This window comes from Enhydra lutris, unplaced genomic scaffold, assembly GCF_002288905.1.
Source record: "Enhydra lutris kenyoni isolate GAN:26980312 unplaced genomic scaffold, ASM228890v2 scaffoldscaffold148, whole genome shotgun sequence".
Classification (NCBI taxonomy): Eukaryota; Metazoa; Chordata; class Mammalia; order Carnivora; family Mustelidae; genus Enhydra; species Enhydra lutris.
The window spans coordinates 258937-286725 of NW_019154232.1; the positions used below are offsets into that span (position 1 = coordinate 258937).

Consider the following 27789-nt stretch of genomic DNA (forward strand, 5'->3'; position numbering starts at 1 on the left):
AGATATCACCTTACACCAGTTAGAATGGCCAAAATTAGCAAGACAGGAAACAACATGTGTTGGAGGGGATGTTGAGAAAGGGGAACCCTCTTACATGGTTGGTGGGAATGCAAGTTGGTGCAGCCACTTTGGAGAACAGTGAGGAGAATCCTCAGGAAATTGAAAATAGAGCTTCCCTATGACCCTGCAATTGCACTACTGGGGATTTACCCCAAAGATACAGATGTAGTGAAAAGAAGGGCCATGTGTACCCCAATGTTTATAGCAGCAATGGCCACAGTCACCAAACTGTGGAAAGAACCAAGATGCCCTTCAACAGATGAATGGATAAGGAAGATGTGGTCCATATACAACGATGGAGTATTATGCTTCCATCAGAAAGGATGAATACCCAACTTTTGTAGCAACATGGATGGGACTGGAAGATATTATACTGATTGAAATAAGTCAAGCAGAGAGTGTCAATTATCATATGGTTTCACTGATTTGTGGAGCATAACAAATAACATGGAGGACAAGGGGAGTTGGGGAGGAGAAGGGAGTTGAGGGAAATTGGAAGGGGAGGTGAACCATGAGAGACTGTGGACTTTGAAAACAATCTGAGGGTTTTGAAGGGGCGGGCGTGGGAGGTTGGGGGAACCAGGTGGTGGGTATTAGAGAGGGCATGGATTGCATGGAGCACTGGGTGAGGTGCAAAAACAATGAATACTGTTATGCTGAAAAGAAAAAATAATAAATAAATAAATAAATAAATAAATAAATAAATAAATCTCCCAAAATACAAGAGTCCAGGGCCAGATGGTTTCCCAGGTGAATTCTACCAAACACTTACAGAAGAAATCATACCTGTTCCTCTGAAGCTGTTTCAAAAAATACAAACAGAAGGAAAACTTCCAAACTCGTTCTATGAGGCCAGCATTATCCTGATCCCAAAACCAATCAAAGACTCCATCAAAAAGGAGAATTATAGACCGATATCCCTGATGAACAAGCATGCCAAAACACTCAAAAAGATCCTAGCCAACAGGATCCAACCGTACATTGAAAGGATTATCCATCATGACCAAGTGGGACTTATTCCTGGGAGGCAAGTGTGGTTCGACACTTGCAAATCAATCAGTGTGACAGATCACATTAATAAAAGAAAAGAAAAACCATATAATCATCTGCATGCAGAAGCAGCATTTAAAAAAAATACAGCACCCTTTTCTGATTAAAACTCTTCAGAGTTTTAATATATGGTATCATGGATATGATGGAATATCATAGTATAGTATCATGAACAGAGGAACTATTTCTCGATTTCATAAAATTCATCTATGAAAAGCTCACAGTAAATATCATTCTCAATGGGGAAAAGCCCTAAGCTTTTTTAGATTAGGAACACGACAAGGATGCCCACTCTCACCACGATTGTTCAACATAGTACTAGAAGTCCTAGCATCAGCAATCAGACAACAAAAAGAAATAAAATGCATTCACTTGGACAAAGTCAAACTCTCTCTTTTCACAGATGACATGATACTTTATGTGGAAAACCCAAAGACTGCACACCCAAATTACTAGAACTCATACAGCAGTTCAGTAATATGGCAGGATACAAAATCACTACACAGAAATCAGCTGCTTTTCTATACACTAACAATGTAATTGTGGAAAGAGAAATTGGAGAACCGACTCCAGTTACAATAGCACCAAAAATCATAAGATACATAGTAATGTACTTAAGTAACACAGTAAAGGATCTATATTCTAGAAACTGCAGAACACTTATGAAAGAAATTGAGGAAGAAACAAAGAGAGGAGAAAAGTTCCATGCTCATGGACTGGAAAAACAAACACTGATAGTGTCTGGCTGCCTAGGGCAATCTACACTTTCAAGGCCATCCCTATTTAAATACCATTGGCATTTTTGAAAGAACTGGAAAAAACAATCCTAAAATTTCTATGCAACCAGAAAAGATCCCAAATCACCAAGGAAACATTAAATAAGAAAAACAAAGCTGGAGGAATCACACTGCCTAATTTCATGCTATATTACAAAGATGTGGTCACCAAGAATCCATGGTAGAGGCACAAAAACAGATACATAGATCAATGGAAGAGAACAGAGAGCCCAGATATGGACCCTCAACTCTATGGTCTTCAACAAATCAGGAAAAAATTTCCACCGGGAAAAAAAGTGTTTCTTCAAAAAATGGTGCTGGGAAAATTGGACAGCTACATACATAAGAATAAAATTCAACCATTCTCTTAGGCCATATACAAACATAAAATCAAAATGGGTGAAAGACCTCAAAGTGATACATGAATCTATCCAAACCCTTGAGGAGAACACAAATAGCAACCTCTTCAATATTAGCTACAGCACCTTCTTTCAAGACACATCTCAAAGGCAAGAAACAAAAGCAAAAATGAACTGTTGGGAAAGGACTTCATCAAGATGAAAAGCTTTTGCACAACAATGGAAAAAGTCAACAAAACAAAGAGGCCACACACAGAATGGGAGAACACAGTGGCAAATGACATTACAGATCAAGGGCTGGTATCCAAGATCTACCAAGAGCTTCTCAAACTCAACACCCAAAATACAAATAATCCAGTCAAAAAATGGGCAGAAGACATGAACAGATACTTCTCCAAAGAAGACATACAAATGGCTAACAGACAACACATGAAAAAATGGTCACCATCATTTGCCATCAGGAAAATTAAAATCAAAACCACATTCATAACCACCTTACATTAGTTAAAATGGCAAAAATTAATAAGGCAGGGAATAATAAGCAATCAGTGAGGATGTGGAGAAAGAGGAACCCTCTTACACTGTTGGTGGGAATAGCAGTTGGTACAACTAATTTGGAAAACAATATGAAGTTTCTTCAAAAAGTTGAAAATAGAACTATCCTATGACCCAGCAATTGCACCACTGGGTATTTAGCACAAAGATTGAGTTACAGAGAAAAGAAGGGCCACACACACCACAATGTTCAGCAGCAGCAATGCTCACAATAGCCAAACTGTGAAAAGAGCTAAGATGCCCTTCAACAGATGAATGGATAAAAAAGATGGTTCACATATACAATGGAATATCACTCAGCCATCAGGATGAACACCAAGTATTTGCATTGACATGGATGGAATCAGAGGGGACCATGGTAAGTGAAATAATTCAAGCAGAGAAAAACAATTTCGTATCATTTCACTCACCTGTGGAACATAAGGAATAGCAAGAAGGACAATAGGGGAAGGAAGGGGACAATGAAGGGGGGAAGTCAGAGTGCAAGACAAACCATGAGAGACTATGGATTCTGGGAAACAATCCGAGGGTTTCCCAGGGGAGAGGAGTGGGATGATGGGTTACCTGATGAGAAGTATTAAGGAGAGCACATGTTTTAATGAGACCACGTATTTATACGCAAACAACAAATCACTGAACCATACATTAAAAACCAATGATGTATTGTATGGGGACAAACACAATTTTTAAAAAAAGGAAAAATTGGGATTCCAGGAGAAAAGGAAAGAGAGAATGGGACAAAAGGTATTAGGCAGCAAATTATAGTGAAGAATGTCCCTCATCTGGGGAAGGAAAGTGTCACTCAAGTCCAGGAGGTACAAAGAACTCCCTTCAAAATCAATAAAAATATGTCAACACCTCCACATCTAATAGTGAAACTTGCAAATTTCAGAAACAAAGAGAAAATATTGAAACTCCAGACAAGAGGTCCTTAACCTACAAGGGTAAAACATTAGGCTGGCAGAAAACATATCCAGACAGACCCGGCAAGCCAGAAAGACCTATCATTATATATTCAGCATGCTAAATAGAAAAATATGCAACCAAACATACTATATACAGCTAGGCTCTCATTCAAAATAGAAGGAGACACAGAAACTACATGAAAATTAAAAAAACTAAAACTTTCCAGAACAAACAGAAACTAAAAGAACTGGTGATCACTAACCCAGTCCCAAGAAACACTAAAGAGGATCCTTTAAGAAAAGAGACCACACCTGTGGGATACAGGAAAGACAATCCTAAGGGGGAAATACAGAGCCATCCAAGCTTCCAGTGGAAATAAAATATCCAGTGGAAAAAAGACAGTCTCTTCAATAAATGGTGTTGGGAAAATTGGACAGCTATGGGTAGAAGAATAAAACTTGACCATTCTCTTATACCATACCCAAAGATAAACTTGAAATAGATGAAAGACCTCAACATGAGGCAGGAACCTATCAAGATCCTAGAGGAGAACACAGGCAGTAACCTCTTCGACATCGACAATAGCAAACTATTTCAAGATAAGTCTCCAAAGGCAAAGGAAACAAAAGTGAAAACAAACTTTTGGGACTTCATCAAGATCAAAAACTTCTGCACACCAAAGAAAACAGTCAACAAAACAAAGAAGAAACCTATGGAATGGGAGAAGATATTCACAAATGACACTAAAGACAAAGGGCTAGTATTCGAGATCTATAAGAACTTCTCCAACTCAACACCGAAAAAACTAATAATACATTCAAAAAGTGGACAGAAGACATGAACAGACACTTCTCCAAAGAAGACATACAGAAGGCTAACAGACAAATGAAAAAATGTTCATCATCATTAACCATCAGGGAAATTCAAATCCACTTTACACCAGTTAGAATGGCAAAAACTGAGAAGGAAAGAAACAAGTGTCAGAGAAAATGTGGAGAAAGGGGAACTCAAACTGTTGGTGGGAATACAAGTTGGTGCAGCCACTTTGGAAAACAGTGTGGAGATTCCTTAAGAAATTAAAAATAGAGGTTCCCTATAACCCTGCAATTGCACTGCTAGGTATTTACCCAAAGACACAGATGTAGTGAAAAGAAGGGCCACCTGTACCCTAATGTTCAAAGCAGCAATGGCAGCATTCACCGAACTGTGGAAAGGGCCAAGATGCCCTTCAACAGACGAATGGATAAAGAAGATATGGTCCATATACACAATGGAGTACTACACCTGCATCAGAAGGGATGAATACCCAACTTTTATATCCACATGGACATCACTGGAAGAGATTATGCTGAGTGAAATAAGTCAAGTAGAGAGAGTCAATTATCATAGGGTCTCACTTGTGGAGCATAAGGAATAACACAGAGGATACTGGGAGATGGAGAAGAGAAGTGAGTGGGGGAAATTGGAGGAGGAGACAAACCATGAGAAACTGTGGACTCTGAGAAACAAACTGAGGTTTTTGGAGGGGAGAGGAGTGGTGGGTTGGGTGAGCCTGGTGGTTGGTATTATGGAGGGCACATATTGCATGGAACACTGGGGGTGGTGCATATACACTGAATTCTGGAGCACTGAAAAGAAATAAAGTAAAGTAAAATGAAAAAAAAAAAAAGAAAGAAAGAAACTAGCTAAAAAGAAAAGACACCACAAACTGAAATAGACCAGAAAGAAACAGAGATGATATACAGAAATGGACTTTAAACATAATAGAAAGACATCAAAAACATATCCTTCAATAGTTAGCCTAAATGTAAATGAGCTAAATGTGCAAATCAAATTAGATAGGATAAACAAGCAAGACCCATCAATATGCTGTCTGCGAGAGATTCATTTTATTTTATTTTTTTTAAGATTTTATTTATTTATTTATTTGTCAGAGAGAGAGAAGGAGAACACAAGCTGACAGAGTGGCAGGCAGAGGCAGAGAGAGAAGCAAGGAGCCTGATGTGGGCCTCGATCCCAGGACCCTGGGATCATGACCTGAGCCGAAGGCAGTGGTTTAACCAACTGAGCCACCCAGGCATCCTGAGAGACTCATTTTAAACCCAAAAATACCTCCAGACTGAACATGAAGGGCTGGAGGATCATTTACATGCAAATGGACATAAAAAAAATCTGGACTGCCATATTCATGTCAGACAAATTAGATTTTAAACCAGACTGTAAAATAAAATGAGGAAGAACATTATATCACAATTAAAGGTCCTATCCAACAAGAAGATCTAACAATTGTAAGTATTTACATCCCTACCATGGTAACAGCCAATTATATAAACCAATTAATAACCAATTAAAGAAACACATGGGTAATAATACAATAATTAGAGGGGACTTCAACATCCCACTGACTGCAATGGACAGAGCACCTAAGCAGAATATCAAGAAGGAAGCAAGGGCTTTGAACCAGGGATCTGACACATCAGACCAGATGGACTTCACAAATATATACAGAACATTCCATTCTAAAGCAACAGAATATACATTCTTCTTGAATGCATTTGGAACAGTCTCCAGTATAGATCATATAGAGGTCACATCTCAGATCTCAATCAGTACCAAAAGATTGGGATATTTCCTGCATATTTTCAGACCACAATCCCTAGAAACCTGAACTCAATCACAAGAAAAAATTTGGTAAGAACTCAAATACATTGAGGCTACAAAGCATCCACTACAGAATAAATAAGTCAACCAGGAAATTAAGGGAAGAATTAAACTAATTCATGGAAACAAATGAAAATGATAACAACTTATCAAACTCCTTGAGATTCAGCAGAAGTAGTCCTAAGAGGGAAGTTTATAGTAACACAAGCCTTTCTCAAGAAACAAGAAAGGTCTCAATACACAAGCTAAACTTACACCTAAAGGAGCTGGGGAAAAAACAGCCAACTAAAGCGTAAATCTAGCAGGAGAAGAAGCCTAATAAAGACAAGAGCAGAAAAAAATGAAATGAAAATGAAAGGTGTGGTAGAACAGATCAATGAAACTATCAATTTGTAAGACTGATAGACCCCCTAGACAGACTTAACAAAAGGAACTGAGAAAGAATTTAAAGAAACAAAATTAGTATTGAAAGAGGAGCGATCTCAATCAACACCAAAGAAACACAATTAGAAAAGAATATTATGACAACTCTATGCCAATGGATGCATTCCTAAAAACACACAAACTAGTAAAACCAAAACAGGAAGAAACAGAAAACCTGAACAGACCCATAACAAGGAAATTGAAGCAGGAATCAAAAATCTCCAAACAAAAAAGAATGCAGAGCCAGATGGCTTCTCAGGGGAATCTACCAAATTATTAAAAAAGAGTCAATGCCTACTCTTCTAAGGCTGTTTCAAAAAATAGAAATGGAGGAGGGGCAAGATGGCAAAGAAAAAGGAGACCTTGTTTCAACCAGTTCCCTGAAGTGAGCTAAATATTGACCAGAACTCTCTGAACACCCACAAAATCAGCCTGAGATATGAGATTATACACTTCTGTATCTTTACAGGGGCAGCAGATCATCAGTGGAGAGGTAAAGCAAAGTGGGAGTGCTCAGACTGATATCAGATGATAAACAGAAGGGGGAGGGAGCCACCAGAAGTGACCCATTGGAAAGTAATACCCCAATACAAAAGTGCTCTGTGCTTGGGAACCAGCATTAGCTTGGATCTGGTTAAAAGAAAAGAAAAAAATAAAAACAAAAACAAAAACAGTAAACAACAACTCCCCCCCGCCAAAAAAAAACAGAACAAAGGATCTTAAGGACAACTGGTTTGGAATCAGGTGGCCATGATTATGACCTTAAGCCCAGGGTTCCAGGACATTCACAGCTGGGCCCATCAATGCCTGAGAGAGCCTGGCGGGGGCTCCAGTCCATGGTCCCTGAGCCCACAGCTTTCTGCTGCTTGTACCACCAATTGGGCTGGGCATGTGCATGTCCACACCTGAGAGAGCCCGTGTGTAACCTCCTGCCAGAGGTCACTGGACCCTCCACCTTCCACAACCTGCGCTGCTGCCACTACCACTGCTGCCACCACCGCCACAGCCGCCGCCACCACCTCCACGTATGAGCACACCTGGCATGGGCCTGGACTCCAGACAGCAGTGCCGGCAATGACAGCCACCAGAATCAGGCTCCCTGGGCCAATATTGCTAACGGATTTAGTGCCACGGGGGTGCAGAGACAAGCAGGGGCCTTGGGCGACCACTGAGACAGTGGCTGGGGGTGTGCACTGCCTGTGGGAGGTTGCAGCATTCAACAGAGCTCAAAGAGGAGAGTCTGTGTGATCTGGACCATCCAGAGCAGAGCAGACTGAAGGCTCTCTCCAGGCAGAGGACTAGGTCAGTTCACTTGGCTGGCTCTAACCCTCTGAAAAGCCTCAAAACCTGCCAAAGGACAAAACCTCCAGAGAACAAAAAGTCTGGAAAACCAGTTTCCACAAAGCGCGGCCCCTTGATCAGGGACAGGATGATTTAGCCCAAGCAAGACTGAATGGAAAACAATAAGGAAGGCCCCTTGCCCAGAGAAGAAACCAAAAGAACAAGAGGACAATAACCAGAGGGTCCCCATACAACTGTAAAACCCCAGCACCAGGGGAAAATAATATATTAAAACCCAGTACTGCACCAAAACTTACATATTTCATAGATATAACTCTTGTTTTCTATTGTTTTGTTCTTAAATTCATTATCATGCTTCTTCTTTTATTTTTTTAACCCACTTACCATTCAACTAGATGTTTAATACAACACATCACATAAGTTTTTAAGTTCAACTTTCTTCATACATATACCTGGGTTTCTGTGTCCTTTTTTTTCTTTTCATTTTTTTATTAATACATAGACAGATATAAGTGTCAATGTAATCCTTTTTCCCTATTCAATACTACCCTATATATAAACTAGTTTTAAATTCCCTGTATCTATGGAAGGTTGAGTCCTTTAACAAAAATAACAAAATACACCCAGGAAGAGCCAAAATAACCTTCCTTGCCCACATCAAAGGTTTATAACCACCTTTCCATCTTATTCATCTGTCAGTACTGTGCATTTGTTTTTCTTCTATATATGTCTTACAGTTGGGGTTCATTTTGGTTGGGTTTCCTTTTTGTGTGTGTGTGTATTTTACTTTTGTCAGTCTTTTTGTTTGTTCATTTTTGTTTATGTACTTTATAAATCCTACTTTTGGGGCTCACTTGGCTGGGTTTTCTCTTCTTTTTAATCTCTTTCAGTCTCCTTTTCTCTTTTCTCTTTCTTTTTGGTACTGACTTCTAATTGCTTCAAAACTTTCCAGGGTGCACCTTGCCTGGATCATGGTTGATATATTCAGCTATATATCCCCTCAACTACTTGTCACCAAAATGATTAGGAGGAGGAACACCCAACAGAGGAAAAATTCACAGACTGTGCCCTCTCAAACAGAACTACTGGATATGGACATAAACAATATGTCAGAAAGGGAATTCAAGGCAATAATTATCCAGGCAATGGTTAGGTTGGAGAAACCATTACTGGCAACATAGAATCTCTAATGGCAGAAGGGAGACTAAAATGAATGAGAAGTGATGGCACTGAAATGCTATCAATGAGATCCAGTCTAATCTAAATACTATAACATCTAGGGTAACCAATGCAGAAGATCAAATTAGTTATCTATATATAAGACAAACTGATAGAAAAGAAGGATCAGGAGGAGACATGGAAAAAACAACGTAGAAGCCATGAATACAGAATTAGGGAAATAAATGATGCCATGAACTTTCCAATGTCCAAATTATTGGGATCCCTGAGGGGGTGGAGAAAGAGAGAAGACTAGAAGAAGAAGACAGTTGAACAAATTCTGGATAAAAACTTCCCCAATCAAGGGAATGGAATAAGTGTTTGTGTCCTAGAGGCAGACAGGACACTTCCCAAGATCAACAAGTCTAGAAAGTACTCCAGACACTAATTGTGAAATTCATGAATCATAATTTCAGACAGGAGTTCCTAAGGGCAGCCAGGTGGAAGAGATTCCTTACATACAGAGGACGGTCCATCAGAATAACATCAGACCTGTCCACAGAAACCTGGCAAGCCAGAACGGGCTGGCAAGACATATTCAGGGCACCAAATGAGAATAATATTCTATAGTATAGAATACTATATCCAGCAAGTCTGACATTCAAAATGGATGGAGAGGTAAAGAGCTCCCAAGACCAGAAGGCTTAAAAGACGATGTGACCACCAAGCCAGCACTACAAGAAATATTAAGGGGGAGAGATTCTATAAAAGAAAGAACCCAAGAGTGACACAGAACAGATATTTACAGAGAGAATCTATAGAAACAAAGACTTTACAGGAAACATGATGTCAAATAAAAATGCATCTTTCAGTAATCACTCTGAAAGCATTTTATGGAAATGAATCTGTAAAACAGCACAGGGTTGCAGACTGGATAAAACAACAGGACCCACCCATATGCTGTCTACAAGAAACGCATTTGGAACCTAAAGATACATCCAGACTGAAAATGAAGAGACAGAGAACCATCTTTCATACCAGCGGGCCTCAGAAGAAAGCTGGGGTACTGATTCTTATATCAGATAAATTAGATTTTAAGCTAAAGACTGTAGTTAGAGATATAGAAAGATACTACATCATTCTTAAAGGGGCTATCCACCAAAAAACATCCAACAATTATAAATATTTATGCCCCCAATATGGGAATATCCAACTACATAGGCCAATTAGTAATCAAAGTATACAGTTATATTGATATGAATATTAATTGTAGGGGATCTTGACCTGCCACTCAGTAATAGATCATCCAAGCAGAAAATCAATAAGGAAACAGGAGCATTGAATGACACACTGGAAAGGGAAATTAGAGAATCAATTCCATTTACTATAGCACCGAGAACCATAAAATACCTGGGAATAAACCTAACCAAAGAGGTAAAGGTAAAGGTACTCAAGGAACTACAGAACACTCATGTAAGAAATTGAAGACAACACAAAAAAGATGGAAAACCATTCCATGCCCATGGATGAGAAGAATGTCTATACTGCCCAGATCAATTTCTACTTTCAATGCCATCCCCATCAAAATTCCACTGACGTTTTTCAAAGTCAGGGAACAAACAATCCTAAAATTTGTATGGACCCAGAAAAGATCCCGAATTGCTAAGGAAATGTTGAAAAAGAAAAACAAAACTGGGGCCATCATGTTGCCTGATTTCAAGCTTTACTACAAAGCTGTGATCACCCAGACAGCATGGTACTGGCACAAAAACAGACACATAGACCAGTGGAATAGAATGCCCAGATATGGACCCACAACTCCAAGGTCAACTAATCTTTGACAAAGCAGGACAAAATATCCAGTGGAAAAAAGACAGTCTCTTCAATAAATGGTGCTGGAAAGCTATGGGTAGAAGAATGAAACTTGACCATTCTCTTACACCATTCACAAAGATATACTCAAAATGGATAAAAGACATCAGTGTGAGGGGGGAATCTATCAAAATCCCAGAGGAGAACATAGAGAGTAACACCTTCGACATCAGCCACAGCAACATCTTTCAAGATATGTCTCCAGAGGCAAAGGAAACAAAAGCAAAAATGACCTTTTGGGACTTCATCAAGATCAGAAGCTTCTGCGTAGCAATGGAAACAGCCAAGAAAACAAAGCAGCACTCCAAGGAATGGGAGAAGATATTCACAAATGACAGTACAGACAAGGGCTGATATGAAAGATCTACAAAGAACTCCTCAAACTCAACACCCAAAATACAGATAATCCAGTCAAAAAATGGGCAGAAGACATGAACAGACACTTCTCCAATGAAGACATACAAATGGCTAAGAGACTACAGGGAAAAATGTTCACCATCATTAACCATCAGGGAGATTCAAATCAAAACCACATTGAGATATCATCTTACACCAGTTAGAATGCCCAAAATTCACAAGACAGGAATCAACAAGTGTTGGAGAGGATGTGGAGAAAAGGGAACTCTCTTATACTGTCGGTGGGAATGCAAGTTGATGCAGCCACTTTGGAAAACAGTGCAGAGATTCCTTATGAAATTAAAAATAGAGCTGCCTTATGACCCTGCAATTACACTACTGGGAATTTACCCCAAAGATATAGATGTAGTGAAAAGAAGGGCCATCTGTACCCCAATGTTCATAGCAGCAATGGCCACAGTTGCCAAATTGTGGAAAGAACAAAGATGCCCTTCAATGGACAAATGGATAAAGATGATATGATCCATATACACAATTAAGTATTATGCCTCCATCAGAAAGGATGAATGCCCACCTTTTGTATCAACATGGATGGGACTAGAGGAGATTATGCTGAGTGAAATAAGTCAAGCAAAGAGTCAATTATCATATGGTTTTACTTACTTGTGAAGCATAGGAAAGAATTTGAAGGATGCTGGAAGAAGGAAAGGAGAAGTAAGTTGGGGGAAATAAGGGGAGAAGAACCATAAGAGACTGTGGACTCTGAGAAACAAACAGGTTTTGGAGGGGAGCAGGGTTGGGGGTTGAGAGAGCCTGGTGTTGGGTATTATGGAGGGCACATATTGCATGGAGCACTGAGTGTGGTACATAAGTAATGAATTCGGGAACACTGAAAAAATAAAAAAATAAAAATAAAAATAAAGAACAGGTGTTGGTGAGTATGTGAAGTCAGGGGAACCCAGTTTGCCAGAGTGCAAACTGGTGCAGTCACTCTGAATAACAAACAATACGGATATTCCTTAAGTTTAAATACAGAAAAACCCTATGACTCAGCAATTGTGCTACTAGGTATTTATACACACACACACACACACACACACACACAGTTAATATTACTCAGCCATCAAATCGAATAAAACCTTTCCATTGCCAGGACTTGGATGGAGTTAGAGTATTTTATGGTAAGTGACATTAATTTGGCCTGAGAAAGACAAATACCAAATGATTTCACTCACATATGGAATTTAAGAAAGAGATGAATCTATGGGAAGGGAAAAAAAATAGGTGGAAGCAAACCATTAAGATACTCTTAACCACAGAGAACACACTGAGGGTTGATGGGAAGGACCCAGCTGGGCTAAACTGGTGATAGGTATTAAGGAGAGCACTTGCTATGATAAGCATTGTGTGTTATATGTAAGTGATGAAGCACATATTCTACTCCTGAAACCATACTACACTATACATTAACTAACTAGAATTTAAATAAAAATTGAAAAAAAATCAAGTGAGAAGAATAAAAAAAAGAATTAAAAAAAATAAAAAAAAATGCACAAGATACCAAGTCAACATACAACAATCTGTTTTATTTTTATAGCCTAACAATGACCACAAGATTCAAAGTCAACATATAACAATCTGTTGAATTTTTATGGTCTAACAATGACTTATGTCAAGAATCAATAAGGAAAACAAGGAAAGGAAAACAATTTATACTAGCCATTTATACTAGCATAAAGAACAATAAAATACTTTGCAATAAATTTAACCTAGGATGTGAAATATGTATACATATTTACTGCATATACATATACATATACATGAAATATGCATCCATGTTTACTGCAACATTATTTATAGTAGCCAAGAAATGAAAACACCCTACATGTCCACTAATTAAGGAAATGTTGTATATAGGGAGATAAGTGGATATTATTCAACCTTTAAAAAACCTTGCACCATTTTTGAAAAAAAAAATGGATGAGTGTGGAAAACATTTTATTAAAGGACATAAGCCAGACATATAAAAAATAATACCTTAGGGTATCAACTATATGTAAAACATTACTAGAAAGCAGAGCTTACAGAAATAGAGAGAATATGATATCCAGAGGTTGGGGTTGGAGGAAATGAAGAGATGTTGGTCAAAACAGTAAACAATTTTACAACAAAAATTAGATAATTTAGATGGATAAGGACCCATTTTGACAAGCTCAAAATATACCAAACTGGAAAAAAGAAGTAAACAATCTAGATGGAATTATAACAAGCAAAGAAAAGTTAAAAAAAACCTGCAAGCAAAGAAAAGCACAGATCCAGATGTGTTTTACCAGCCAAACCTAAGAAAGATTTACAGGAAAATGAATACCAATCTTCCTGAACTCTTTCAACAAATAGAAGGAAAGGTCACACAGAACCAAGACTTTTAAAAAATTTGGTAGAGCCCTGTGGAAAATACTCTAGTGATTGCTCAACTACAATATAATACAACAATTCCACTTCTTAGACTATGAAACAACAATTTCATTTCTGGATGTATACTGAAAATAACAGATTACTCAAGCAATGGCATATATGAAAGTTTGTATCAGAACTACTTCCAATCTTGGATGGCAGCAGACCAGGGGTACCCTAGACTCCCACAATCACAGGAACAACTAGGTAACTATCAAATCATCCTAAATCCCCCAGAAATCAAACGAGAACTGAGATAACAAACTCCACAACTACAGGGAAAGAAAAGGCCACACTAAACATGGATGGTGGGAAAAGTAGAGAGATGTAGTTTGATGGAGAAGGGGAACACATGCGCTGGAGGGGAGGGAGCCCTGGTAGCTGAGAAGGGGGAGAGAGAGAGGTAACTACAGGTGATCACAAAAGGAGAATACTTCCCCAAAGCCACTGAAATCAAAAGGGGTTAAAGGCTAGATTTTTTTAAATTTTTTACTTTTTTATTAACATATAATGTATTATTATCCCCAGGGGTAAAGGTCTGTGAATAGCCAGGTTTACACACTTCATAGCACATACCTTTCCCTATGTCCATAACCCTGCCACCCTCTCCCTACCCCCCCTCCCCTGGCAATCCTCGGTTTGTTTTGTGAGATTAAAAGTCTCTTATGGCTTGTCTCCTTCCCTATCTCATCTTGTTTCATTTATTCTTTTCCTACCCCCCCATGCCCCCCACATTGCCTCTCAACTTCCTCATATCAGGGGAATCATATGATAATTGTCTTTCTCTGATTGACTTATTCGAACTAGAGGGTACTATGCTTAGCTAAATAAAGGCTAGATATTTAAAGGTCAGTGGGCTAGGCACGGCCCTGCTCCTGAATAGAAAGCAAGCAAACAACCCAGGTACAGATGGTGTGGAAACAAGATCAGAAGCACAGCTGGGGCACACAGCAGATTATTTGTTCTCCTTGGAGTGTCTCCCTGAGAGGCACAGACACTTCCCCGGGAATAAAGGAAGTGACTGACACCATTTTCCTCCTCCACCCTTCAGGATAAACACAGAGCCATCTGTGGGAAGCAGCCCAGAAGCCTACACTGGCTGCCTAAGCTTGCTTAATTGAAGTTGTACTTCAAGGAACTCTGAAAAGACCACCCCTCTCAGTCAAGCTTGCCTTAGTCCCAGCATGGTACACCTATGCCCCCACAAAAGCCTAGCACAAACTCCTGGGCACACCATGTCTCCCAAACAGAGAGTTCTTCAGGGCCTCAATTCTGATAGATGTGGTGTCAGGTCTCATTTCACAAGCAGACCAGAGCACACTTAGTTAAAACTTGCTACATTCTGGCCAGGGTACAAACACTACACATAGCAGGCAAGAAGAATGTCTGCAGGCAAGTTGCCTGAGAAATAGATGACTCAAAACACAGCAGCAGAGTACACACAGCACACAGCAAAGACACTCCCTGAAGCACAAGGCCCTGAACCATACATAACCTCTTCCATACAGGACACTACTATTAGGAGTTAGAGTCAGACATGGCTTTTCTAACACAGAGAAGAAGGCAGAAACACAGACAAAATGCAAAGATGGAAGAATTTATCCCACATGAAAGAAGAAGTAAAGTCACAGCCAGAGATCTAAGTGAAACAGATATTAAGTGACATGCCTGATATCCACTAAAAGCAACAATCATAACGATACTCACAGGGACTCAGCAAAGATCAGAAGATTTCAGGGAGACATTCTCTATAGAGGAAAAAAAGTGTTTAGAAAGAGTCAGAAATAAAAGGTGCACAAAAATGAGATTAGAAACAAGCTTGATCCAATGAACAGAGTCTAGAAGGATTAGATGAACAAATTAGTGACCTAGAAGACAAAGTTATGGAAATTAATGAAGGTGAATAAAAGAGAGAAAGAAAGAACTAAGGAACATAAGAATAGATTTAGAGAACTCAATAACTTCATCAAATGTAGTAACATTCACATCATAGTGCCCTTGAAGGAGAGAGAGAAGGGGGGACAGAAAATTTGAGGCAATCATATCTGAAAGCATCCCTAATCTCGGGAAGAAAACAGACATTGAGATCTAGGAGGCACAGAGCACTCCCTTCAAAAATCAACAAAAGCAGGCTAATACCAAAACATACAGTAATTAAAACTGCAAAATACAGTGATAGAGAAATAATCTTAAAAGCAGCAAGACAAACATCCTTAACTTTTAAGGAAAAACCACCATAAGTCTAGCAGAAGATCCATCCACAGACACTTGACAGGCCAGAAGAAAGTGGCATTGTATAGTCAACATGCTGAAAGGGAAAAATCTGCAGCCAAGAGCACACCATCCAGCAATCCTGTCATGTAGAATAGGAGAAGTAAAGAGTTTCCCAGACAAACAAAAATGAAAGGAGATCATGACCACTAAATCAGCCCTGCAAGAAATATTAAAGGGAATTCTTTGAGAACAAAGAAGAGACTGAGGGTGACAAAGACAAGAAAGGATCACAGAAAATCCCCAGAAACAACAAGAATAAATAACACTAAATACACGAATATCAATAATTGCTTTGAATGCAAATGCTCTGAGTGGTCTAATCAAAAGACACAGGGTGTCAGAATGGATATAAAACATAAAACCCATCTGTATGCTGCTTACCAAAGACTCATTTTAGACCTAATGGCATCTGCAAGTTGAAAACGAGGGGACAGAGAAATATCTATCATGCAAATGGTGCCAAAAGAAAGCTGGAGTAGCAATACTTATGTCAGACAAAATAGACTTTAAAACAAAGAGTGTTAACAAGAGACAAAGAAAATTTTAAAAAATCATAAAAGGGGACAATCCAACAAGAATATCTAACAATTGTAAATACTTATGAGCCCAACATGAGAGCACCCAAGTACATAAAACAATTAAGAACAAATGTAAAGGAACTCATTGATAATAATACAATAATAGTAGGGATTTTAACACTCTGCTTTCGTCAACTGACAGATCACCTAAGCAAAAAGTCAAACAGGAAATGATGGCTTTGGACACTGGACCAGATCGGCTTCATAAATATATTCAGAACATTCCACCCCAAAGCAACAGAATACACACTGTTTTCAAGTGCACACGAGACATTCTCCACAACAGATCACATATTGGGCCACAGAGCAAGCATCAAAAGTACAAAAAGTGTGAGAGCATATGATACATATTTTCTGACCACAATAGTATGGAACTTGAGGCCAAAGAAAAAGTCTGGAAGGACCACAAATATACAAAAGTTAAACAATATCCTTTAAAAAAAATAAGAGTGAATGGGTCAACCAGTCAACCAGGAAATCAAAAAATAAATAAAAAGTACATCAAAATAAAACACAAGAGTCCAAAACCACTGAGATGCAGCAAAGGGGGTCTTACAAGGGAAGTACATAGCAATTCAAACCTACCTCAGGGGCAAAAAAGTCTTAAATACACAACCTAACCTTACATCTAAAACACCTAGAAAAAGGAGAACAAATGAAGTCCAAAGCCAGTAGAAGAAAGGAGAAGGAAATAATAAAGATTAGACCAGAAATCAATGACATGGAAAATTAATTAATCAATTAATTAATTTAAGAAAAAAAAAACGGCTGAAGCCAGGGACTAGTTCTCTGAAAAAATTAATAAAATTGATAAATGTCTAACTAGTCTTATCAAAAAGAAAAGAGAAAGTACCCAAATAAGTAAAATCACAAATGAGAGAAGAGAAATAACATGCAAGACCACAGAAATACTATTACAGGAGAGTATTAGAAAAACACACTGGACAACCTGGAAGAAGAGGACATATAAACTACTAACACTTAAAGAGCAAAAAATTGAAAACTTGAGAAGCCTGATAACCAGTAAAGAAACTGAACAAACAATCAGAACATCTTTTCAAGAAACAAAACATCCAAGAACACGTGGCTTCATAGATACATTTACCAAAAACTTAAAGAAGAGTTAATACCTATTTTTCTCAAACTATTCCAAAAAATAGAAAAGGAAGGAAGACTTACAAATTCATTCTATGTGGCCAGATAAAGACTCCACTCAAAAATAGAAGTATAGTCCAATATCCCTGATGAACATGGATGCAAAAATTCTCAATAAAATACTAGAAAACTTAATCCCAACAATACATTAAAAGAATCATTCACCATGATCAAGTGGGATTTATTCCTGAGCTGCAGGGGTGGTTCAATGTCACAAATCAATTAACATGATACGCCACATCAGTAAAAGGATAAGAACCATATGATCATTTCGCTAGACACAGAAAAAGCATTTGACAAAGTACAACGTCCATTCATGATAAAAACCACCAACCAAAGTAGGTTTTTAGAGGGAACATGCCTCAACATAATAAAGGTCAATTATGAAAAACCCACAGCTAATATTATCAAGGGAGAAAACTGACAGCTTTTCTTCAACAAGATAGGGATGTATCTACTCTCACCACTGTAATTTAACACAGTACTGGAAGTCCTAGCCACAACAATAACACAAAGAAATAAAAGACAAACAAATCAGCAAGGAAGAAGTCAAACTTTCACTCTTTGCAGATGATATAATACTCTAGCTACAAAACCTGAAGGATTCCACCAAAAAACTGCTAGAAAGGATATACAAAACTCACTAAGGTTGCAGGATACAAAATTGACATACAGAAATCTGGAATAGTGAAGCAACATAAAGAGAAATTAAGGGAAGCACTGCCATTTATAATTGCACTCAAAAAGAGCAAGATACCTAGGAATAACCTCACCAAAGAGGAAAATGATCTGTACTCTGAAAACTGAAATTGAAGAGGACACAGTGAAATGGAAAAAAAAAATTCCATGCTCATGGACTGGAAGAGCAAATATTGTTAAAATGTCTATTCTACCCAAAGCAATCTATACATGTAATGCAATCCCTATCAAAATACCACCAGCATTTCCCAAAGAGCTGGGACAAACCTTAAATTTGTATGGAATCACAAAAGACCCCAAATGGGCAAAGCAGGCTTGAAAAAGAAAAGCTGGTGGCATCATAGTCCTGGACTTCAGACTATACTACAAAGATGTAATGATTAATACAGTGTGGTACTGGCACAAAAAACAGAGGCATAGCTCTAAATGGAACAGAACAGAAAACCCAAAAATGAAGTCACAATTATATGGTGAATTAACCTTCAACAAAGAAGGAAATATTGAATTAGTGTCTTCAACAAATGGGTGTTGGGAAAACTGGACAGCAACGTGGAAAAGAATGGAACTGGACCACTTTCCTACACCATACACAAAAATATAATAAAAATGGATGAACGACCTAAATGTGAGACATGAAACCATCAAAATCCTGGGAAAGTACATAGGCAGTAACTTCTTTGACAGCAGTCTTAGCAACTGTCTTCTAGATAGGTCTCCTGAGGCAAGGTAAGAAAAGTAAAAATAAATTATTGGGACTTCATCAAAATAGAAAGCTTCTGCATAGCAAAGGAAATAATCAACAAAACTAAAAAGCAACCTATGGAATGGGAGAAGATATCTGCAAATGATGTATCTGATAAACAGTTAGTATCCACAAATATATAAAGAACTTAAAATTCCACACCAAAAAAATGAATACTCTAATTAAAAATGGGCAGAAACACGAATAGACATTTTTCCAAAGATACCCAGATGGCTAACAAACACATGAAAAGACACTCAACTCACCCATCAACAGGGAAATTACAAATCAACCCCACAATGGGACCATATTACACTGGTCAGAGTGGCTAAAATTAACTAGCCAGGAAACAACACATGTTGACAAAGATGCAGAGAGAGAGGAATCCTCTTCCACTGTTGGTGGGAATGCAAACTGGTGCAGCCACTCTGGAAAACAGTACAGAGGTTCCTCTAGATGTTAAAAATAGAGCTACTCTACGACCCAGCAATTGAATTACTAGGTATTTACCCAAAAGCAATTGAACTACTAGGTATTCACCCAAAAACACTCATTCAGAGTGATACATGCACCCTGATGTTTGTTTACATTGTTTACATTGCTTACAATAGCCAAACTATGCAAACAGCCCACACGTCCACTGACTTTGAAAGGAAAAAAAGGATGTGATACGCACACACGCACACACACACACACACAAACACATATGCATGCATACGTGCATGCATACACACACACACACTGGAATATTACTCAGCAATAAAAAAGCATGTAATCTTGCATTTGCAATGACATGGATGGAGTTACAGCAAAATAAGTCAGAGAAAAGGAAATATCATATTATTTCACTCATATATGGGATTTAAGAAACAAAACAAATGAGCGAAAGGCAAAAATGAGAGAGAGGGGTAAATCTGGAAAAAGACTCTTAAATCTAGAGTAACAAAACAAGATGACAACCAGAGGAAAGGTGGGTGAAGGATGAATTGAATAGGTGATGGGAATTAAAAAGTGTACTTGTGAGGAGACTGGGGTGTTGTATGGAAGTGCTTAATTGCTAAAGTGTATACCCAAAACTAATATTACACTGTATGTTAACTAACTGGAATTTAAGTTAAATTTTTAAAAGAAAAACTATTCCCAATACCTGTCCCCAAAAAGTTGGGAACCAAAAGGTGGGAACGATCCAAATGTGTGTCCACTTATAAAATGACAAGCACAATGTGGTGCAGATACACAACAGAACATATCAGCCACTAAAAATAATGAAAGAGTGTCAAAACATATTGAACATCCTAAGTAAAGGAATCCAGAAAAAAGCCCACATATTGTATGATTCAATTTCTAGGAAATACCCAAACAGACAAATCAGAATAGACAGAAAGTTGATGAGTAGTTGCTGGGGGATCTGGGAAGAAAATAAGGAGAGTGACTTAAAATGGGTGTTGGGTTTCTCTAGTAGATAACAGAACATACTCCAGAGCTAAATGGTGATGGTTGTGGAAACCAGCACCCATTAAGCAGCCATTCCTTTTATCTTCCCATCCCAACCTCTGGCAGTTAAGCTACTTTCTGTCTATCTGTCTCTATGTATGCTGTCTGTATGTATATACTAAATGCCACTAAATTGCATACTTTAAATGGTGAACACAGTAAATTTTATGTTATTTGTTATTCACCACATACAAAACTTTATTAATTATTCATTGAAAAACACTGAACTGCTGAGAACACTGCGCTGGTGAAGGACTCCCTTTGATCTTTAGGGTAAGAAAGCTGCCCTCCCTCTCTGCTTCCCTAAAACATTTTATGTTTACAGTCTCTTTCAATAATTGTTGTTATTAAACAAGAGACTAAAACTGTGAGGTGATAAATAAATAAATATAAGGTAGGAAAGCAAAATAAAATGTTACACCAATAAATAATGTCCCCATCCTTCCCCTTCAAAAAGGAAATATTATTTGGGGCAGGGTGGGGCTTTATAAACAGAGAAAAAAGGAGTTTTAAGAAAGTTTAAAATACAGATACTTTGTGAATTTCAAGTCAGTAAACATTTCTTAGATAAGAAGATAAAAATTTCTAGAGTAAAAGTACAATACATTATTGGAGTGGGAAAACAAACCATAAATAATCTAAATTATTTTTCAATTATATCTTCTTTAGTACCTTTATATAATCAATCCAGTGTTGGAGAAGAACTTGAACTCCACAGTCTACCCTACTAAACAGTTGATAAAGTAGAGACAAATCCTCAATCCTGTTTTCATCAAGAAGATAGCATAAGCCTGATTATTAGAAACATGAAGACAAAGTCAGCAATATAAATATCCACCTCAAATATATGTTAAATGATTATTTTGAGATTATTACATTAAGATACTCAATTAAAAATAGTACACTCCTAAACCATACAAATGATAGTAATAGAGTAAGTTTCTTTTAAGCAATAATCAGATGGATAATGAAAAAAAAATTATGCCTCTGAACTATATTTTTATTCTCATAACTGCTAGCTTTGTAAACCACTGTATATTTCAAATTATTGCCCCAAAATATGTTATATATATATATATTTTTTTTTTAATTTTATTTATTTGAGAGAGAGCATGAGAAGGGAGAGGGTCAGAGGGAGAAGCAGACTCCCCATGGAGCTGGGAGCCTGATGCGGGACTCAATCCCGGGACTCCAGGATCACGACCCGAGCCAAAGGCAGCCGCCCAACCAATAAAAAACAATACAGTAAACAAGTTTGTAGTACCGAAACTAGTGTGCAGGAAAAATGAGAAATTTTAAATTCTAATTTAAAAATTAGTAATTAGAAACACTAAATATCGATTAACTACCAGGTATTGATTTTTACATGAGAAGAGAAATAAGTTAGAGATGATCAAGTCCAAAAAGGATGCTATACAGTGTATCCAAATACATGAACAAATCTAATCACTGAATAAGTAAATAAATGTAAAAAAAATCCCAGAATGCAAAGGATATACAGGAATATATTTGTTTCTGCAAAGTTTTGCTCAGCATCAGAATATATTAACATCACCTCATCACAAATAAACTGAATAAATTACCCTCACTGTCCAAAGAAACTTTCTGCCAACTCTGTTTCTTGGAACTATATGTATCATAGTTAACATATATCAGTAAGGTAAGATCAGTAATATAAGGCTTTAGAATTTTATCAGCATTCCTCAAGTTCAAAGATCTAAAAAACTCTATTTTACTTTAGTTCAGTTCTCACTTCCCACTGTGTTGTTGATAAACTCCTACCTTTCTAATCAATCCACACTATCAGGATAACAATTTAGTACGGTTTGTGTGAAGGGTTAAGTCTTTTGGTATTTTAAATTTAAATTTAGTAAAAAAAAAAAAATAATAAGATGAGAAAAGATATAATGATGACATTTTAGATTATGGATTTTCATCGACTTTTCTGATTATCAAAGTAAACACTAATGGTCAACAGAAATTTTTCAATCATTAAATAGTCACTGGTTGTTCTAAAATGCATGGGGTGATGACTGTCCAATTTCATTAATATATGTATTAGAACAGTTTAATTTTATGGTATAAAAATTATATTATCTCATTTTTTTTAAAAGAAGACAAACGTTGCCAGTGAAATACTTTTTGAATCTAGAAATAGGATCCTTAAAAATAGGAAATCCTTCCTTAAAAATAGGAAATCCTTAAAAATCTTTAAAAATAAGAAGAAAATCTAAACGTTCTGCATTTGGGGCCTCAATTTACTTTTATAAATCTTTACTTTCAATTTACATCATAAGGAATGTTAGTGTTTGTTCCCTTTGCAAAGGGAACATGGTGTGTAAGCAATTTATTCCATAAATGAAAAGAAATCTGATAAATTGATTAAACTGTCTTCTAAACAAAACCAAATAAAGCTAAAGACAATAAGGACCACCCCCTTTTCTTTAAGATAACAAATTTCTGGTTTATTTCAATTGTATACACATACTCAAGACTTCTCTGGATTTATTCTCTACTCACCCTATAAACAAAGACACCCCATTTTTAGTAGAAAACCACCTGTTTTTGTTTTTTTTTCCCCTTGTGGTTTCTTCAAAAATGTGTTTAAAAACATTAGTACCTAATTCTATAAAACTGTTTGAGTGCCTTTTAAAGTTCCTGGATTACTATTCTGAGTGGGCAAATGTTATATATTCTACTGAAAAATACAAGTAAGTCCTCCTATTTTGGTAAATCTAAGAAATAAAGGAGAAAAATGGTGTGAGGCTAGTAAACCATCCATGATATCAGCTTCCAGTGCTAAAGCTGTTAGGAAATTTAATTTATTTTATTCACAGAACACAAACCATTAGTGCAAAACAAGAAAAAGCACTAATTAAAAATTTAAAAAAGGATATTTATTTTAAAAAAGGATTATTTATTTAAAAAAGGAAATTTAAAAAATGCTAATCAAAGTTCATATAGTTGTATGTGTGTGTGTAAAGGTTAAAAGGGATATTTATGCGGTGCTAATAACCTTGGGTTTTTTTTCTATGCACAAATCCATTATAAAATCTAGTCAATCCTTTATGTAGTTTTTTAACTTTGCTTTAGGGCACCTGGGTGGCTCAGTGCTTTAAAACCTCTGCCTTTGGCTCAGGTCATGATCCCAGAGTCCTAGAATGGAGCCCTGCAGCATCGGGCTCTCTGCTCAGCGGGGAGCTTGCTTCCTCCTCTCTCTGCCTGCCTCTCTGCCTGTGATCTCTGTCTGTCAAATAAATAAAATCTTTTAAAAAAATAAAAAATAAAAATAAATAAAATAAACCATAACAACTTAAGATTTTAGATAACTGTGACTTCAGTAAAATGTAAAAGTTGGTGTTGAATGAAAGAGCATTTTCAGAGTGTGTGCAAAGAGCTGAGTTTCAGGATCATCACAACTGATTATTATGCTCAGATTATGCTCAAGTTACTTAGGAAAATGAATGCTAAATAAAACTTTTATCTCTTTTACTAAAACTATTTTTTTTTAATTTCAGGAGAAGTCTTCCAAGTTCCCTTATATAGTAAATCAAATTAATTATTCTAACGGTAATTCTGAGTTAAACTGAATTTGACTTACAAACTAAATTTTCCAAATACATTTATGGCCAGACCAGAAAGCTGCCCAACATCACTGCTCCCCCAGTCACTGTGGGATCAGAGCAAGGCGCCAAGTAGCTTGTATGCAGCCCTACTAATACTGTCACGAGAAGCTCCAGGGGAAGCCATACAGCCTGGGCCAGTCTGCAAGCTTCAAATCTGCAGTTCCGAGGCACTTGAGAAAGGCACTGCCCAGTGTAGAGGGCTAAAGATGCCCCTGAGACATAGCAAGCAGTTCAAGTAGGTTGCTTATTTTTAATAAATCTCTTTTTGATGATGTGAATGTACATCTAACATGGAAAAAAACTCAGTATTTGTGTTTTCCCTACTCTATTTTATATTTCTCTTATGAAAAAAAAATTGTTAAATTTTAGTTTATCTGTTTACAAGTCACTTCAAGTGATAATAATTAAACATAATAACTAAATATGTAGGTTAAGAGTAAAACTTAAAGTTATAGAACAGTTTGGATTAACAGTTGAAATCAAGTCCTTGCCCAATGATAAAATTACCTTAATTAATGCAATAATCTCTCTTCTTAACCATAAAGCCAGGTCTCCCTCTCTCTCTACAAAGTTACTAGAATATTCTCCTACATGCTCTTCCTGCTCAAAAGTATTTCAGTCATATCTATAATATAACCCAACTGTTCAAGAAACCAATGTGATCAACTACATCTACTCTCTCCAGATTAAAACCAACATTCATCGTTCTCTAATAAAAATCTTTTCAGGATACTTCAGCAACACTGACCCTCCCTTTTTACCCTAATTATGCCTAAATCTTTTTCTTGGTTGGAGGTCGCTAGGCAGACTTTCCTTTTCTTTAAAAAACAAAACAAAACAAAACAAAACAAAACATTTATTTAGTTATTTGAGCGATAACATGCCCATTCACGAGGGGAGAAGATCAGAGGGAAAGACAATTCAAGCAGACTCCTTGTGTTGAGCCTGGAAGTGTGAACTGCTAAGTGGGACGGGACAAAGACGAGGATATCTGGACCCTCAAATCACAACCTGAGCCTAAACCAAGAGTCCCATGAAACTTAACCAGCTAAGCCACCCAGTGACCTCCAGGCTCTCCTTCTATGTTGTGCTTCTTTTCAACATTAGGTTTTAGTTACGTGCACTCACTTAGTAAGGCTTTCCAAAGAAGCAGTCACCCTGTATCAAGACCACCACTTTTGTACCAGGAAGAAAACACTCAATACATATTTATTGAACAAATGATAATCTTATGGGGAGAATGGGAAAACACCAGAAGGAAAACAAAACATGTGCTCCAGAGAATCTGTAATCTAAGGTTTTAAAACACCAGAAAAATGTATTACATTATTAAATTACATTAAATAGTGTAATACATTTTTCAAATGCCAGCCAAAAAAAAACCCTCCACCACATTACTATTTTGAGGCATATAAATAACTCTCATTTAGTATTCTTAACTTTAAAAAACCCGACTAAACTTACATGACACAAACTACTTTTGCAAATGAGAATAAAAATTATATCTCATTTCATATATATCACTTCCAAAGATGTATAACACAGAATACAATAATTAAATTTAAAAATAAAAAAAAATTATTTTTCCTTACTATTTTGTTAGACATATCTGTTCATTTACCTTTCTGAAGAACTGCTGATAAATGTTCACCTAGAAGCTGCTTTTCTACAATAGCAATTAGTAGCTTCCTGTTTAAGAACAAAATTTTAGATTACTAAAAGATTCTCATACTGGAGAGTTAAAACTACTCCCCAAGAGGGTAGTGCCTTTGTTATCAATTTTGATGTCTTAAGTTGTTACTCATGTATCATTACCATAAAATTGCTATTTTTGATGGTCTTAATCATCTTCAGTAAGATTGAATTTTATTGCATGAACTTCTCCTGATTTTAAAAATCACCTGTAATCATTACCTAATTGGAGGAAATTAGGTAATAACAGATACCTAGTTTACATAAAAAATATTCTTTCATCTGTTATTCAACAAGATCAACAACAAATTTTCCTACTTTGGCTCCCCAAAAACTTGAAAAACAAACTTAACAAAGAAATTTGTTAGGCATTCCCATTACTTTGATACAAATGAAGAAGTGGGGGAGGAACTAAGCAAAAAAAAGAAAGAAATTTATGATTTCGTCTTACCATATGATAATTATTAATCTCTTTAAATAGTAGTGATCTTAAAGTATAATAAATATATAATCACATATATAATTATGTAATACATAATTCTTACTGTGTGTTAAGGTGTAGGTAGGTTCTAACTCTGTCGACCTCTTCTTCTAAGAGCTTCTGGATATGGTAAAGACACCCAGGAATCTGAAAAAAATATTTTAAGTTTCCTATTTCTAAGAATCATAAGAATTAAAGCACAAAAGTTACGAATAAAAACAAGCAAGCAGGCAAACATAAATATCCCTGTCTTAAATCAGTTTAGTTTCATAAAGACACAGTTACATGCTCCGTTCGTTTTTATATAATCAGAATCCCAAGAATTATACAACAGAGTATAATTTGTAATTGGAAACGCTGTGGTTTGAAACTAAATATAAGTACAACAAAACCACAAAATACTCAAGCAAAGGGCTGCCAGAAATGAAAAGAGAAACTAAAAATTCGACAACAGCTGGTGACATCAGTAGCTGGTGGCATATATGTATATGCTATATAGTATACATAGGATGTACACATGTGATAAGATAAACATCTTATATATAAGAAAAATAATGGATAGGGTGCCAAGATAAAAAGATAAATAATGGATAGAGCACCAAGACAAAACCCAGCAAGGACACAGAAGACTTTAACAACACTAAACAAGAACTAACAGGCCTTTGCAAAACACCCCCCAACAGAATACACATTCTACTTAAGCACACATGGAGCATTCAGCAAGACAGAACCCCTCAAACCACAAAACAAGCGAATGTATTTAAAAAGAATGGAATCATACAAATCATACCCAAAAATTATACCATGTGTGCACATTTACTCAAAACTGGAGTGAAAATGGGATATTTTGAGAAATTCCCAAATTTGAGAAATTTGAGAAATTCACAAATATGTGGAAATTAAACATGACATTTCTCAACAACTAATATGTCAAAGAAGAAATCAAGAGGGAAACTAAGAAGTACTTTAACGTGATTGAAAATAAAGCCAGAATGTACTGAAAATTAAGGATTACAGCTTACATATTAATACATGGCAATTTATAGTTGCAAATAACTAGATTTGAAATGGAAAGATCTTAAAACAATAACCTAACTTTTTTTAACCCAATTTTC

At 36.8% G+C, this 27789-nt stretch overlaps 1 protein-coding gene across 1 annotated transcript in view; it reads right to left on the reverse strand.

Moving 5' to 3' along the window:
- Positions 1 to 27789, reverse strand: part of LOC111140069 (cullin-4B-like) — a 124611-nt gene that overhangs the window by 80603 nt on the left and 16219 nt on the right. The window contains exons 9-11 of the mRNA XM_022492450.1: positions 26739 to 26821; positions 26123 to 26190; positions 21548 to 21666 (exon numbers count right to left, since the gene is read on the reverse strand). Of these exons, the coding sequence (XP_022348158.1) occupies positions 21548 to 21666; positions 26123 to 26190; positions 26739 to 26821 (270 nt within the window). The remainder of the gene's footprint in view (positions 1 to 21547; positions 21667 to 26122; positions 26191 to 26738; positions 26822 to 27789) is intronic.